The sequence below is a fragment of the Natator depressus genome, chromosome 6, assembly GCF_965152275.1.
Source record: "Natator depressus isolate rNatDep1 chromosome 6, rNatDep2.hap1, whole genome shotgun sequence".
Lineage (NCBI taxonomy): Eukaryota > Metazoa > Chordata > Testudines > Cheloniidae > Natator > Natator depressus.
The window spans coordinates 50378899-50394218 of NC_134239.1; the positions used below are offsets into that span (position 1 = coordinate 50378899).

The following is a 15320-nucleotide window of genomic DNA, read 5'->3' on the forward strand; positions in this document are numbered from 1 at the left end:
CCTCTGTCGCTCGCTCTCCCTCACCCTGGACTCCAGCCACTAGGTCGCACTACCCCGCTTGCGAGGGCGATTGTATAGACTCCAGCCACTAGGCCACACTACCCCGTGAGAGGGATTGTATATACTCTGGCCATTAGGCCGCACTGCTCCAATGCGGGGAGCGATTTATATGGACCCTGGCCATTGGGCCACACTTCCCTGACGCTTGGGGTGAGTTACATGGACTCCGGCCGCTAGGCCGCACTACCCCAACCAAGGAGTGATTGTGTGGAGGGAGGCCATTAGGCCGCAGCTGGCCACCCACAGAGAAATGGGCGTGTGAACTTGTGAGTGGCAAGGTTCCGACACCGCATCCCACCCCTGCCACAAAGGGACGGTGTGGTGCCAGGCCCGCCACAGGGGGATATGATAGAGGTCTATAAAATCATGACTGGTGTGGAGAAAGTAAATAAGGAAGTGTTATTTACTCCTTATAACACAAGAATTAGGGGTCATCAAATGAAATTAATAGGCAGCAGGTTTAAAACAAACAAAAGGAAGTATTTCTTCACACAAATGTACAGTCAACCGGTGGAACTCTTTGCCAAAGGATGTTATGAAGAGTTCAAAACAGAACTAGATAAGTTCCTGGAGGATAGATCCATCAATGGCTATTAGCTAGGATGGGCAGGGATGCAAAACCATGCTCTGAAGTGTCCCTAGCCTCTGTTCGCCAGAAACTGGGAATGGGCGACAGGAATGGATCGCATGATGATTACCTGTTCTTTTCATTCCCTCTAAAGCCCCTGGCATTGACCACTGTCGGAAGACAGGATGCTGGGCTAGATGGACCATTGGTCTGACCCAGTATGGCTGTTCTTAAATGGCTCTAAGGCCAGATGGTTCAAATGGGGAAGTGTGTGGTGTATGTAGCTATATTACACTTCAGTTTTCTGTGTGGTATACTTTTAAATGTAAAATGAATCCCTGCCTGTGTTGTGAGGCAGTGCAAAATGGCTATCACATAGCAAAAGCTTCCTCTCATGGAGATCCTGGCAGCCACATCCGGGTCACCAGGTTCAGCCAAATTCAGAGAGACACGAAGATATAAACATGAAGCGGGATTATATTGTAGGGCTTACCTGAGGGTTAATTTACATAAACAACCCAGATCCACAGTAGACACTATACCAACTGTTGTGTCAGCCCAAAGTAGACTGCATACAGTGTCTCTAAACCTCTGAGTAGTTCAGGCCAGAGCCCAATAGACAGAGGATCTCTCAGCCCAGGAAGATTTTGCTCCTCCGTGGAACCAAGGGCTCCTTCTGTAGCCCAAACTATTGCATTTTAAAGACCTGCTTTGCTAATGAGGCCCAGCTGTCAGTTCCTGCCTTCAGGCCTGATTTTGGGGGGTACAGAGCAAGAATAAGAAACCAAGTATTTTTTCTCCTTCATTAAGAAAGTAAGTAATTCCTTCCTCTCGGAGGGGAGAAGGTGCACCTCACAGGGCAGAAGGTGGAATTCCTACTATGGGAGTTAATAAGAGCATTCTTGTTTCCACTGGTCTGGCATCACAAGATTTGAACTAGAATCCCTTCTGTTTGGCTTTTCTTTGCTGGGAGCAGACAATGCACTTAAAGCAGACCGTTTCTGCTCCAGGCACTGTGCTTATTAAGAGTGAGGAAAACTGTTTACATTTTAAAAAGTTATATCATGGAATTACATTCACTCTGGAAGCAGGAAGATAATAAAAATCAAGTGAGGGTAGGGCCTTGGAACAGAGGCTGATGATGCCATGACTTTTCTAAATGGAAATCCAGCCACATTTCCTCCTTTTGGAGCAAAAAAATTATGCAGAAGCAGAAAACAGCTCTAAGAAGGATGAAAGGCAGGGTTGTTCCAAGAGAAGCAAGATAATTAGAGGCTTTATGGCATATTTTATAGATTCCATCTAAATTTCCTTGAAGTCCAATATGCTCCTTGTGTTGCTAAATGGAAACCAATGAAATGGCTGCTAATTAACAGCTATTAACACAATAGCAACAATTAACAAAAAGTGATGTTACCTGAATCAGTATGATTTGAAACCAGAGTATTCAGCATCAAAGAGAAAAAAATTAGATTAGGAACTAATAAAGAACAGAGGGAGTATCTGGCTCAGAAAGTCAGTGATTCATCTAATGTAGGGATGAAAAACACCCATGAATCATCTAGTGTGTTGTCTCTTTCGTGGTACTATTTTCCCTACTGTAAATTGTTAGTTTACCCAGACAAAAGGGGTACTCTGAAGCCTGAAATTAGATTAGTAACCCTCATCATTTCCTAATGAAATGGCCCTTTCCCAGCACAGCTAACAGCTCTGGAAACACTAATTGATTATATGTAGCCTCCACTCCCAGATAGACTGCCTTGTGAATTACTTAAGGTTTCTCATTTCCCAACATAGGATTCTTTCCTAACTGTAACAAGCATTCTGGTAAATAACCATACTTATCTCAGAGTTTTGTTTATTTTTGTCCTTTTTTAGTAATCAAAAATCACCATCATCACTCACGTTCTGAGTGATCAGATAAATTCCAGAATATCTTAATAGCTGGAATCATTTTGATCAAATGAAACTAAAACCAAACTGTTCTATGTTCTACAAGGAATAATATGGTGTCTTCATCTACTTATAGTTATGGCAGCAAAGCAGAAGTATACTGGTCACCATGGGAGACTCTGGATACCACAGACCAAGGATCTCAGGAATAGAAATGTCTTTGGTAATTGACTCCCCTCTTCCCCAAGGCAAGTAGGATAGTACACCCCTAAGGAAGCAGGGGAAGATTTGATATTACCGAGTACAGATTAAGAGGGACCCCAAATATAGTTAAAGCACCAAGGTCTATCCCCATCACTTAGTGATCCAGTACAGTAGGCAGCAAAATCAAGGCTGTGTCAAAAGTTTTTTTTCCATGTACAGAAAGAGCATTTTTCATGCAATACAGTATATGTTTTATTAGCGGCAATAATAATAAAATATTGGCAGTTATAAATGTTGCACAAAGAAGTTCTACAAGTCTATTTCTGAAACATCCACATTTGGAAGCCCAAAGAGTTAGTTGCATTTGCTGAATCTGTTTCCAAGCAGAAACTAATTAAAGCATATCCATACTGGAAATTTTGCTAGGTGTGCCCTTTTAAACACAACTGTTTTTTAGACAAAAATATCAGGCTAAGGCCAGAAAGTTGCATACAACTCTGAATATACAAAGTTGTTTTCTGTGCAAAGGACCTGCTCAGCTCAAATCTTTATTATGAAAGCCACCATAAGCAGAATATAAAATATACACAAGATGCTGTAGCAGCAACTACATGTACCTGGATGCTCATAGAACTCTACAGAGAGGCAGGGCATTCCTTATTTACTTAAAATGCACCCTCAATTTAATTTTTACTGGCTTCATAATTCATTTGCAAAACATAGCTAAACATATTTCAGCAAGAACTAGGATTTCAACTATATTAATAAGATCATAAGAAATTTTACTTCTAAACAACAGCAGGAGAATTCACTGGCTGAAGGATAATAAAACATATTGGAGAAGAGAGAAAAACATAATTGCAAATTCATAGAACATCAAGAAATTACAATTTTCTAGCATTTAATATGTATTTTTCCATGTTTTTTCCATAAACGGCTTTTTCTAAAAGATGGTATTTTCCTCCAAATGTGGCATCACAGAATGTTCTACCTCTCTCTGACTGATAACACACAATGTGCCCCTTTTTCCAGACAGCTGTTGACAGTAATTTATCCGAGAGAGAGCACTTTGTGAAGCAGGATTTATAAATCAGAGGGCAACACTCCACCACGCCATAGTTAGAGAACTGGGAAAATATTTAGCAATACAAACAGAAAAAAAAATATGTTTATCTTTTTATCTCCAGATTAAAAGCAGAGCATCCAGATCATGGTCATCACAGTCGCAATGCTGAAGGTTGTTTTACTAACCACTGTGACTGGACTCTTGTTGCAAAAGTCCTTTTGACAGCAGTGGAAATCAAAGTTGTCAGCACCAAAATCATCAGCAATCTCATTCATGTTGCATCGGGAGTGTTTCCAGCAGGCATAGGTTTTCAAATCAGCTTTTAATAAAAAAAAAAAAAAAAGTAAAAAAGAGAGTTAGAAGCAGAATACCATACTGTTTGCTTCTCTGTAGAAAGAAGCAGAATCACTGCCCTGGTCTGAACATGCCCAGTTCTTGTCATTCAAACTACTTTCAACGTGTTCTTCTCTGAACACACACTATCAACATGCTGGTGGGAACACAATATGTGAGGCGATAAAGTGCTTGTCATCAGCTCAGTATTAAATTGAGATATAACTCAAGTATTACCTCTAACTTAATGTCTACACACAAATATCTAGCTCAACTGAAATAGTGCTTTAAACTCGAGCTAGTTGGCCCATCAGGGATCTGGGTTGAATCTCAAGTGCTACTGTTCTTCAAGCTAATAATGCAGTGGGGATGCAGTTATGGCCAACAGCTTGAGTTAGCACAACTCATAAGCTACACAGAGTGATTGGGTTAGCAGCTGAAGTGTTCTTTCAAAGAGAAACCTGGAATGAACTATTTCATTGCTGGATAATGCCCAGTTTGTGCTCAGTTCTCATCACAGAGTCTACAGTTTAATGAAAACACTACATAGAATAGTGTCCTTTTCTAGTTGTGCCAGTGAAGTTTCCTTCATGCTCATGGATTCACGAGCTTGCAGCTTCAATACATTTTGACAGTGACAGAACTGGGGGCATTTAAAGATCCCCCATTATCACAAGACACCATAGCCAGTCCCTATTTTGGAGACGAAGAATGAAATGGGGGTGAGGAAGAGGGAGTGTGTGTGGTGGAATCTAAATATAGTAGAAACATATTTCAGTCTGGCAGTCATTTATTTTACAAAAGGAGTTAGGTGTTGTCTACATGAGAAAGCTACACTAATTTAAAAAGGTGAGATGTTCAACTGATGCAAAAGGATACATGGAAACTCTGTATAGTATTGGTTTAAGAATGGCTTATTTCAATTTTAGTTTTCTTAAATGAATACAAGAGTTTCCACACAGTCTTTTGCATCAGTTTAACTGAATCAATTTAAAATCTCACTTTCAGTTAAAATAATGCAACTCTCTCATGTAGACAAGCCCTCAGTTAAAGGCTCCATTTACAGCTCACCATATGATCTCCCAGCCATTCTTGTAGGAATCCCAACCTACAAATTGCAAGAGGCAAAGCCACCATTTGGTTTGGTTTGGGCAGTGTGGGATCTCTGACAAGGTAGGTTGTTTACCCCAACAATTCTGTCCCTTTAAAAAGTTAGGCGTGGAATAAATCCACGTCCAAAAGAAACTTCTAGTCACTGGCTTCCTTTAGTTTATGCTTAAAGAAATAACAAAACTCTAGGCTAGCTTGCTTCAATCAAGCCCACAGTGATAGCTCACTTACTGAGTATATAGTTCTATACAGTCTGGCCAGCTGCTTCAGTTCTGCGCTTCTTTCTCAGAAAGAACATTCTCTCTCAACAGTCCTCTCTCTTCTGAAGGAATATCATTTATAAGAGCTCAAATCCATGCCAACTGAACCACTTACTGCTTCTCAGTGCCTCTTAGCATTTCCTTACTACTAGGAAGTATAAGCCATATAATGGAAAATATATGATTAAGACCAGAAAACAGATTTTCCTCCTATGAGGTTTCCTACAGTTCCTCATTCCTTGCTATTCCTTTGCTGATTCTTAGAAAAGATGAAGAATAAGTGCAATGTTTATGTCATCCACACTTGGCATTCAACACATGGAAAAACCTTGTTCCTCCAGGCAGATTCATGTTTTCAGGTCAATAACTCCTATGATAGATTATATATATTTGGCTTTACTATTCTGCAATAATAAAGCATGCACCCAATGTTCTGGGTGCTCATGACAATCTTTGAAAGAGATAAGTGGATATGACATTCTGGGGTCAGAAAAATTGGTTCATTTTTTGAAATATGCTTTGATTGTTCTGAATTTTTCAACCATAAGTTTATTTTAAGTGAAGTATATTTACGCTGAGAACAAATTACGTGAAGTGCACTTTATCCACTACAGTCTTATGCTGCCTTGCTGTTAATTCATTCACTTGGACTACTTCAATTTGACTTTTTTATGTACCTGGATATATGACAAATGTTGTATATCAGATACACAAACCACCAATTATCTTCATCAGGTGCTCAAAAAAACAAAATGTACTGATGATCATTCTCAGCATGTAATTCAAATGGAATTTCAACCTGAACTATATTAACAAACCGGAGTTTGACATTTCCAGACTGGAAATGCACAGACTTTGAATGAGTTAATTTTTCTGTATTTATTTTATTCTGTGGGATAGTATACATACCAAACCTGATCTGTAAGCAACTATCATCTCCATGGGTGCAAGTAGCATTGGTTGAACACAATGAAGGACTATTTGCACAGATGTAACACTTCAGGGCATATCCTAAACAAGAAAATAATATTTTATCATTACATAGGAACCAGCAGCTTTCCTAATACAAATTCAAAATGCTCATAATGAAGGACTTTTCAATATCTGTTAGACCAAACCATTTCAAATCCTCAAATAAAAAAAAAAAAGACTATTCTTCTTCAAGTACTGCAAGAGCCTCTTAGGCCGCAAATTATTTATGAGTCTCTTAATTTATCAACCCAAGTTCAGGGAAACAGCAGCTGCATTTAAATCAAGCAAATTGGGACTGCGTCCAACTGCTGCAATGCACAGACTGAGCCTTAAGCTTTACTACCCCAGGGATATTAACCTGAGTTTCCTACATCTTTGTTTTACTGGTGACATTGATGCAGAACTGCTTATCCTTTTAATCAGGCTCTTTGTCCTTTCCCTCTCATTACTTCTTGCCCCACCCCTCAACCCTACTTTCTTTCCATCATTTTACCTCTTCTGTTCCATGAACTGACTCTCTTCCTACTTTTTTCCCCTGTCGTGAACTATGCATGTTCTCATAAATCTTCAACACCATGCTGGTGACATCTTTTCCTAATCCTGACTGCTAGCACGCTCCCTTCCTATCATTAACCTCCTTGTATCTCATGCTCTAATTTCTTATTCCTTTCCCCCCCCACTCATCTCTGTTCTCATAAATCTTCAACATTCTAGAATATCTGTCCTAATCCTAACCACTAGCATACACCTCCCTCATCTTCCCACATCATTAACTTCCTTGTCTCTTATGCTCTTTTTTCCTTTACCCTTCTTGCTCCCATCTCATTCTATGTTCCCACTGAAATATATGCTACTGATTTTTTTCAAAGAAGCAAATACGTGTCTGTCCATCGCTGCCTCCTGCTAAATGTAATATCAGACTTGCTCAAATGTGTGTGATCCCATCTTCAGGCTGTACCCTAAAACAGCTATAACCCCTCAAGGAGTTATAAGAAGGAGGATCCTGGGAACTACAGGCCAGTCAGCCTCACCTCAGTCCCCAGAAAAATCATGGAGCAGGTCCTCAAGGAATCAATCCTGAAGCACTTACATGAGAGGAAAGTGATCAGGAACAGTCAGCATGGATTCACCAAGGGAAGGTCATGCCTGACTAATCTAATCGCCTTCTGTGATGAGATTACTGGTTCTGTGGATGAAGGGAAAGCAGTGGATGTATTGTTTCTTGACTTTAGCAAAGCTTTTGACACGGTCTCCCACAGTATTCTTGTCAGCAAGTTAAAGAAGTATGGGCTGGATGAATGCACTATAAGGTGGGTAGAAAGTTGGCTAGATCGGGCTCAACGAGTAGTGATCAATGGCTCCACGTCTAGTTGGCAGCCGGTGTCAAGTGGAGTGCCCCAGGGGTCGGTCCTGGGGCCGGTTTTGTTCAATATCTTCATAAATGATCTGGAGGATGGTGTGGATTGCACTCTCAGCAAATTTGCGGATGATACTAAACTGGGAGGAGTGGTAGATACGCTGGAGGGCAGGGATAGGATACAGAGGGACCTAGACAAATTGGAGGATTGGGCCAAAAGAAACCTGATGTGGTTCAATAAGGATAAGTGCAGGGTCCTGCACTTAGGACGGAAGAACCCAATGCACAGCTACAGACTAGGGACCGAATGGCTAGGCAGCAGTTCTGCGGAAAAGGACCTAGGGGTTACAGTGGACGAGAAGCTGGATATGAGTCAACAGTGTGCCCTTGTTGCCAAGAAGGCCAATGGCATTTTGGGATGTATAAGTAGGGGCATAGCGAGCAGATCGAGGGACGTGATCGTTCCCCTCTATTCGACATTGGTGAGGCCTCATCTGGAGTACTGTGTCCAGTTTTGGGCCCCACACTACAAGAAGGACGTGGATAAATTGGAGAGAGTCCAGCGAAGGGCAACAAAAATGATTAGGGGTCTGGACCACATGACTTATGAGGAGAAGCTGAGGGAACTGGGATTGTTTAGTCTGCAGAAGAGAAGAATGAGGGGGGATTTGATAGCTGCTTTCAACTACCTGAGAGGTGGTTCCAAAGAGGATGGTTCTAGACTATTCTCAGTGGTAGAAGAGGACAGGACAAGGAGTAATGGTCTCAAGTTGCAGTGGGGGAGGTTTAGGTTGGATATTAGGAAAAACTTTTTCACTAGGAGGGTGGTGAAACACTGGAATGCGTTACTTAGGGAGGTGGTAGAATCTCCTTCCTTGGAAGTTTTTAAGGTCAGGCTTGACAAAGCCGTGGCTAGGATGATTTGATTGGGGATTGGTCCTGCTTTGAGCAGGGGGTTGGACTAGATGACCTCCTGAGGTCCCTTCCAACCCTGATATTCTATGATTCTATGATTCATACTATGACAAAAATGAATGTTTCTAGTTACCATTTTAAAACTAGAAAAAAATAGATGATAATGACAAATCCTTTTTTGAAAATTTTGGCTCAAGTGCATTTGTTTTTGTATAACAAGTGTGCTTCAGGTGAAACCTTCTTTGAAACAGACCAATTTTCCCCAATCCTTGCATGAATCCTTGAGCAGAGCCACGGAGAGAAGGAACTGTGAGACAGCAGTAGCCGATATTTGTTACACATGTAATTGAAGAAGGCCAGTCTATCATCTTGCATTATATCTTTAATTTTTGTTAATCCTTTTGCTATCGAAATCATTTTAAGCATGGAGTAGGCCTTAATCCTGAGGCACGGGTTATCCATAGTGGTACAAGAAGGATCTTGTGTGACAAGCAAGATTGTTTTTTTATTCCATATAAGTTGTATGATAAGCCTATTTATTTGAGCAAAGAGCAAGGGAAAGATCCTGAAAGGTAACAGACTAAGGATAAAAGTAATTCTTGGGCAAATATTCATTTTGGCTATTTCTATTCTCCCTGATAAAGATAGAGGGAGGGGACACCACTTTCCATGTCCTTGGAAATTTCTTTTAACATATAGTTTATAAAAACAATTTTGGGAAAATTAGGACAAATTTAACACCTGAATAAGTGATTCCCTTGCACATTTGAAATGCACAATGCTGAAACTGAGAAGAATCCGGTCTTTTGGATATATCCATTGTTTGTGATTTATTCCAGGTAATGCAAAAACCAGAGATCTTTCAAAAAATATCAACTACATTCAATAGTATAAAAATGCCATCAGCATATAAACTGGTTTAGTATTCTTTCCTGTTTATAGTCATACCTTCAATGACTAAGTGCTGACGTATGTACATTGCCAGGGGTTCGAGAGAGAGATTAAAAAGGAGGGGCAAGAGGAGACAGTCCTGTCATATGTCTTTTTATAGTTGAAATGTGGGAGAAATAATTCCATTAGTTGATAGTGAAGCAAGGGGAGAGTTGTGTAATACACTGACCCAATTCAGGAATATTGGTCAAAATCCAAATTTTTTAGAACAGCCATTAGATTAGGCCATTCAACCCTATCAATGGCTTTCTCTGCACCTAGAGATAAGGCGATATGTGGGGAAAATCTGACATCTGAGCTTGCTGGATCAAGTGAGCTATTTTTTCTTGTATTAGCAGCAGCCAGTCTTCCTTCAATGAAACCCACCTGATCTGTGTGTATAATTGATGAGATGATAGTGTTGAGTTGTGTTGCTAAAATTTTTACAATTATTGTGCTATCTGTGTTCAACAGAGATATGGGGTGGAAGTTACCACAGTTGCAACCACCTTTGTTCTTCTTAATATTAAAGTAGTTCTCATGTCATGAGACATGGTTCCTTTTTGGAATGTTTCAGTGAAGACCTTTGAAAAAAATAGAAGATACCTGATTATAAAATGTTTTGTAGAAATCTGACAGAAAGCCATCCATCCCAGGGGCCTTGCCAGAATTCATATTTTTATAACATGTTTGATTTCTTGTGATAGCTTTGTCCATATGTGACCTTGCACTCCATAATGTTTTATGGAAATATGCTTATGAGTGTGAATATAATGTAACTGGAATATGCTTTATGCAAAAGGTCTCTCGTGTGTTCATCCCATTTGTATGAATGTATCATTCTTCTATCTGAAACTAGGAATATGAAGTATGGCTCTGAGGTCCTATTGTAATTATGCAAAGTGTGGGCCATTGATGGTGGTTTAGAATCTTGATGGCTCCCGTTGACTAGGACAATTGGTTGTAAATGGCTCTGTTTACTTGCAAGCCTTCCTGTGAGCCAGCCCAGGAAGAACGGAGGCTGGGGGTCTAACAGGACATGTGACCATGTCACATGATGCTGGAATCCATCTTAATTCTGGTACTTTTCCATTTAGAAGGAGGGGTGGGGATCCAGAGAGATAAAAGACTCCCGCCTTGGGCCAAAGCTATAAAAGAGGGTGGAACAGGACAAAGGGGGCTGCCAATCATGAGCAAACCCCTAGTTACCACCTGAGCTGGAACTAACAAGGACTGCAGCAAGAGAAAGAATTGGGCCCAGACTAGGAAGGAGTCTAGTTTGTGAAAGAAGCTTATTGGAACATCTCCGAGGGTGAGATATTACCTGTATCAGTTTCTTAATGTATTAGGCTTAGACTTGCATGTTTTTGCTTTATTTTGCTTGATGACTTACTTTGTTCTGTCTGTTATTACTTAAATCCTACTTTTTATACTTAATAAAATCACTTTTGTTTATTAATTAACCCAGAGTAAGTGATTAATACCTGGGGGAGCAAACAACTGTGCATATCTCTATCAGTTTTATAGAGGGTGGACAATTTATGAGTTTACCCTGTATAAGCTTTATACAGAGTAAATGGCTTTATTTGGGGTTTGGATCCCACTGGGAACTGGGTGTCTGGGTGCTGGAGATAGGTGACCTGCTGAGCAGTTTTTGGTTAAAGACTGCAACTTTGGGGCTCAGAGGTAAATTCAGCATGTCAGGTGACAGTCCCAAGGGGGTCTCTGTGACCGAACCCATCAGATTAAAAACAAAACTTAACTTAGGGTATTAAAAGGTAGGCCTTCAGTAAAATGATCAAATGTATTAGAGTTAAATTAGTTGTCTGATTTATATAAAGTTTGATAAAATTGCTTAAATTGATTATTTATATAGAAATCATCGAAGTGTAGGACTGGAAGAGACCACAACACGTCATCTAGTCCAGTCCCCTGCACTCAAGGCAGGACTATACATTAACTAGACCATTCCTGATAGGTGTTTCTCTAACCTGTTCTTAAAAACCTCCAATGATGGAGATTCCACAACCTTCCTAGGCAATTTGTTCCAGTGCTTACCTACCCTGACAGGAAGTTTTTCCGAATGTCCAACCTAAACCTCCCTTGCTGCAATTTAAGCCCCTTACTTCTTGTCCTATCCTCAGAGGTTAACGAGAACAATTTTTCACTCTCCTTGCAGCAAGCTTTTACATACTTGAAAACTGTTATGGCCCCCCTCAGTCTTCTTTTCTTCAAATTAAATAAACCCATTTTTTCAGTCTTTCCTCATATTTTCTAGACCTTTAATCATTTTTGTTGTTTTCCTCTGGACTTTCTCCAATTTGTCCATATTTTTCCTGAAATGTGGTGCCCAGAACTGGACACAATACTCCAGCTGAGATTTATCAGTGCAGAGTAGAGTGGAAGAATTACTTCTCGTGTCTTGCTTACAACACTCCTTCTGATACATCCCAGAATGATGTTCACTTTTTTTGCAGTAGTGTTACACTGTTGACTCATATTTAGCTTGTGATCCAACATAACACCCAGGTCCCTTTCCACAGTACTCCTTCCTAGGCAGTCATTTCCCATTTTGTACTCCTAAGTGGAGTACTTTGCTTTTGTCTTCATTTAATTTCATCCTAGTTACCTCAGATCATTTCTTCAGTTTGTCCAGATCCTTTTGAATTTTAATCTTATCTTCCAAAGCACTTGAAACCAGCTTTGTATGGTCTGCAAACTTTATAAGTGTACTCTCAATGCCATTATCTAAATCATTTATGAAGATATTGAACAGAACCAGACCCAGGACCAATTTGCCATTTCAGCTTAATTGTGAACCACTGATAACTACTCTCTGGGAACGCTTTTCCAACCAGTTATGCACCCACCTTATAGTAGCTCCACCTAGGCTATATTTCCCTAGTTTGCTTATGAGAAAGTCATGCAAGACAGGAAAAAGAGAAATCCCGTGGCCTTTGTACACAAGGATTTCAGCTTTTCTGGCACCATTCATTAATGTTACTTTATCATTGAACTTCAGCAGCTTAAAGACGATGGGTTTGGGCTTGTCAGACTCTCATTGTCTAGCACCAGGCCTTGGATGAGCTCTTTCAGTATCTAATGGGGGCAGCTGTCCGTCCAATTTAAGTATGTCAGGGAGCAGTTTCTGAAGAAAGCTGATAATATCCTTCTCCTCTAGACCCTCAGCAATGCCCAAGAGGCAAAGGTTGTGTCTGTGAGAGCCGTAGGGCTTGTCTACATTACCTGCTGGATCAATGGGCAGCAATCAATCCAGCAGGGGTCGATTTATCACATCGCCAAGCACTCTCCCGTCAACTCTGGTACTCCACCAGGGCAAGAGGCGCAGGCAGAGTTGATGGGAGAGGGTCAGCCATCAACTTACTGCAGTGAAGACACGGCAGTAAGTAGATCTAAGTATGTCGACTTCAGCTACGCTATTCACATAGCTGAAGTTGCGTAACTTAGATCGATCCCTCCCCTAGTGTAGACCAGACCTTAGTCATCCTATTTTTCTTCCAGTTTCTCTAGTCTAAGCTTTAAGGAGAAAGTTCTTTCTTTAATTTCCCTGGTTTCAATGGCAGTTTTTTGTAGCTCATTTTCCATGTGAGTTATATGGGGTTTTACATCACATGTATCTTTAGAGAGGCCACGAATATCTTTTGAGATTGAATCCAGTCTGTCTGTGAGGAATTCTTTCAGTGCTGTAATATTCTAGGCTAGGTCCTGCTGTGGCCGTGTAGTCTCTCCTTTCAGTTGCTTAAGTGATTCAGGCCTAGGTCTTTTGTTGTCTCTCATTTCTCCATTGGCATCCATATTCAACAGTTTGAAATTTATCCATGGGATTAATTTAAACTTTAGGACAGAAACGTATTGCCAGTTTTCCAGGAAAGTAATGATTAGAGATGAGTTGATATGTTTTGAGTGAGGAGGTCTGAGACTGGGCAGCCATCTTCCTCACAGGTACCATGTGACCCGCTGCTCCCTCCCCACCCCCAAATCCTTCCTGGGGAACAAAACAAAGCAAAACCCAAAACCCAAATTTCCTTTCCATAAGCTGTCAAAGGAAAAAGAGAGAAAATCAAGCAAGAAGGAAAAGGATGGGAAGGGCTAAGAAGACTGGAGCAGGAAAAGTGCAAGTCCTACCCTCTTTAAAAATAACCCATACCCAGCTCACACACTGAGACAGACAACTATGAAAAGCCTCTTTTAAAAATAAGTTTAAAATTTTTTAAATTCACAATTAAGATTTTTAAATAAAAATTTAATCTTGACCTCCCCAATGGATGATCCATGAGATTTCTTTAGCAAATTTTGCCACACCATCCTCCTGAAGGCAACATTGTATTTGTCTACACATCTGAAAACTTATCCTATGAAAATTTTAGATCTGCTTATACTAAATATTTCCAGTTTTTATCCCTTTGTCCCCTGGCTACCTTCTGCTGATACTATATCAATGAAACAGAATATTTTATTCCTATACTGCTATGGGACATTCACTGTATGCCTGCATTCTTGCTTCAGCTTGAAAACATTCTGTTACAGAAATCTACCTCCACCCCTGAACCTGCCCTCACCGCAGAAAGTGACACTGAAATGCTGTACATTTATATAAACTGCACTGCTTCCCCCCCAATTTGTGTCTATAATGACAAATTCTATCCATGACCACACTGTGCACCTGTTTAATGTGACATTGGTATGTATGTAAGAAAAGTGTTAACGCAGAACCTCCAGGACACCTACCAGAACTGCAATAAGCAATCAGAACAATGAAGACAGTGAACAGGATACAATTCATTTTGTTCATGTTTCTTCCAGAATCTGGAAGCAAGAATAAATGAAAAATGGTTATAAACTAAGGAATATGTAATATTTAAAACCAGAGAAAGTTTTGATTAAAAAAGAGTAAGGTCTAGTAGTCTGAACACATGCATCAGGAGTCAGGAACTCCCAAATTCTAATCTTGATCCCAACAGACTATTTCTATGGCATTGGGTAAATCACATAACTTCTTTGTGCTCATGTTTCCTCATCTGTCAAATGGGGATAATACTCACCTACCTTACAGAAGGGACGTAATGAAGGGTAATTCACTGGTATTTGATACAAAGCTTATTGATATCAGAAGGCTTTGGACAAGTCCCTTAATGTTTGCAAAGTACTTAAGATATCGCATCTACAAAGAATTATTGGATACTACATATGGATGTGGCAGCTATCTAGGAAAGGAACACTAGATCACAGTGTCACCATGAGGCAGCTCACAGACATGCCTGATTTACTGATTTCTGTTCTCTGTGTTTTCTATTTTTTGTTTATTTTTCTATGCTTAATAGCCCACCCAACCCATACTAGACTTTTCTGTTGGAGCACAATGCAATTCCTTTTTGTAGCACAACTCTCCCTACCTCTTTGTCTCAAGCTGTTATACTCGAACAGCCAAAGTCACAGAGCAGAAGCCCAGGCACTTCTTTAGGAGCATATATCATCTTTTCTAAAGGCACAGTTTCATAAACAGGCTTTTAAGGCTCAGTACAATACCTAAAAAACAAAAGTGGGAATCTGGGGACAGCTGCACAAATGTATCCCTGAGGAAACTTTGCCAAAACCAATGGAGTTATAACACGGATGAACTTGGCACAGTAT

At 40.2% G+C, this 15320-nt stretch overlaps 1 protein-coding gene across 1 annotated transcript in view; it reads right to left on the reverse strand.

The window, feature by feature from the left end:
• Positions 1 to 15320, reverse strand: part of LOC141989028 (CD59 glycoprotein-like) — a 26178-nt gene continuing 10858 nt past the window's right edge. The window contains exons 2-4 of the mRNA XM_074955251.1: positions 14418 to 14495; positions 6404 to 6505; positions 1 to 4110 (exon numbers count right to left, since the gene is read on the reverse strand). Coding sequence (XP_074811352.1) covers positions 3914 to 4110; positions 6404 to 6505; positions 14418 to 14481 — 363 coding nt within the window. The 5' untranslated portion in view covers positions 14482 to 14495 and the 3' untranslated portion in view covers positions 1 to 3913. The remainder of the gene's footprint in view (positions 4111 to 6403; positions 6506 to 14417; positions 14496 to 15320) is intronic.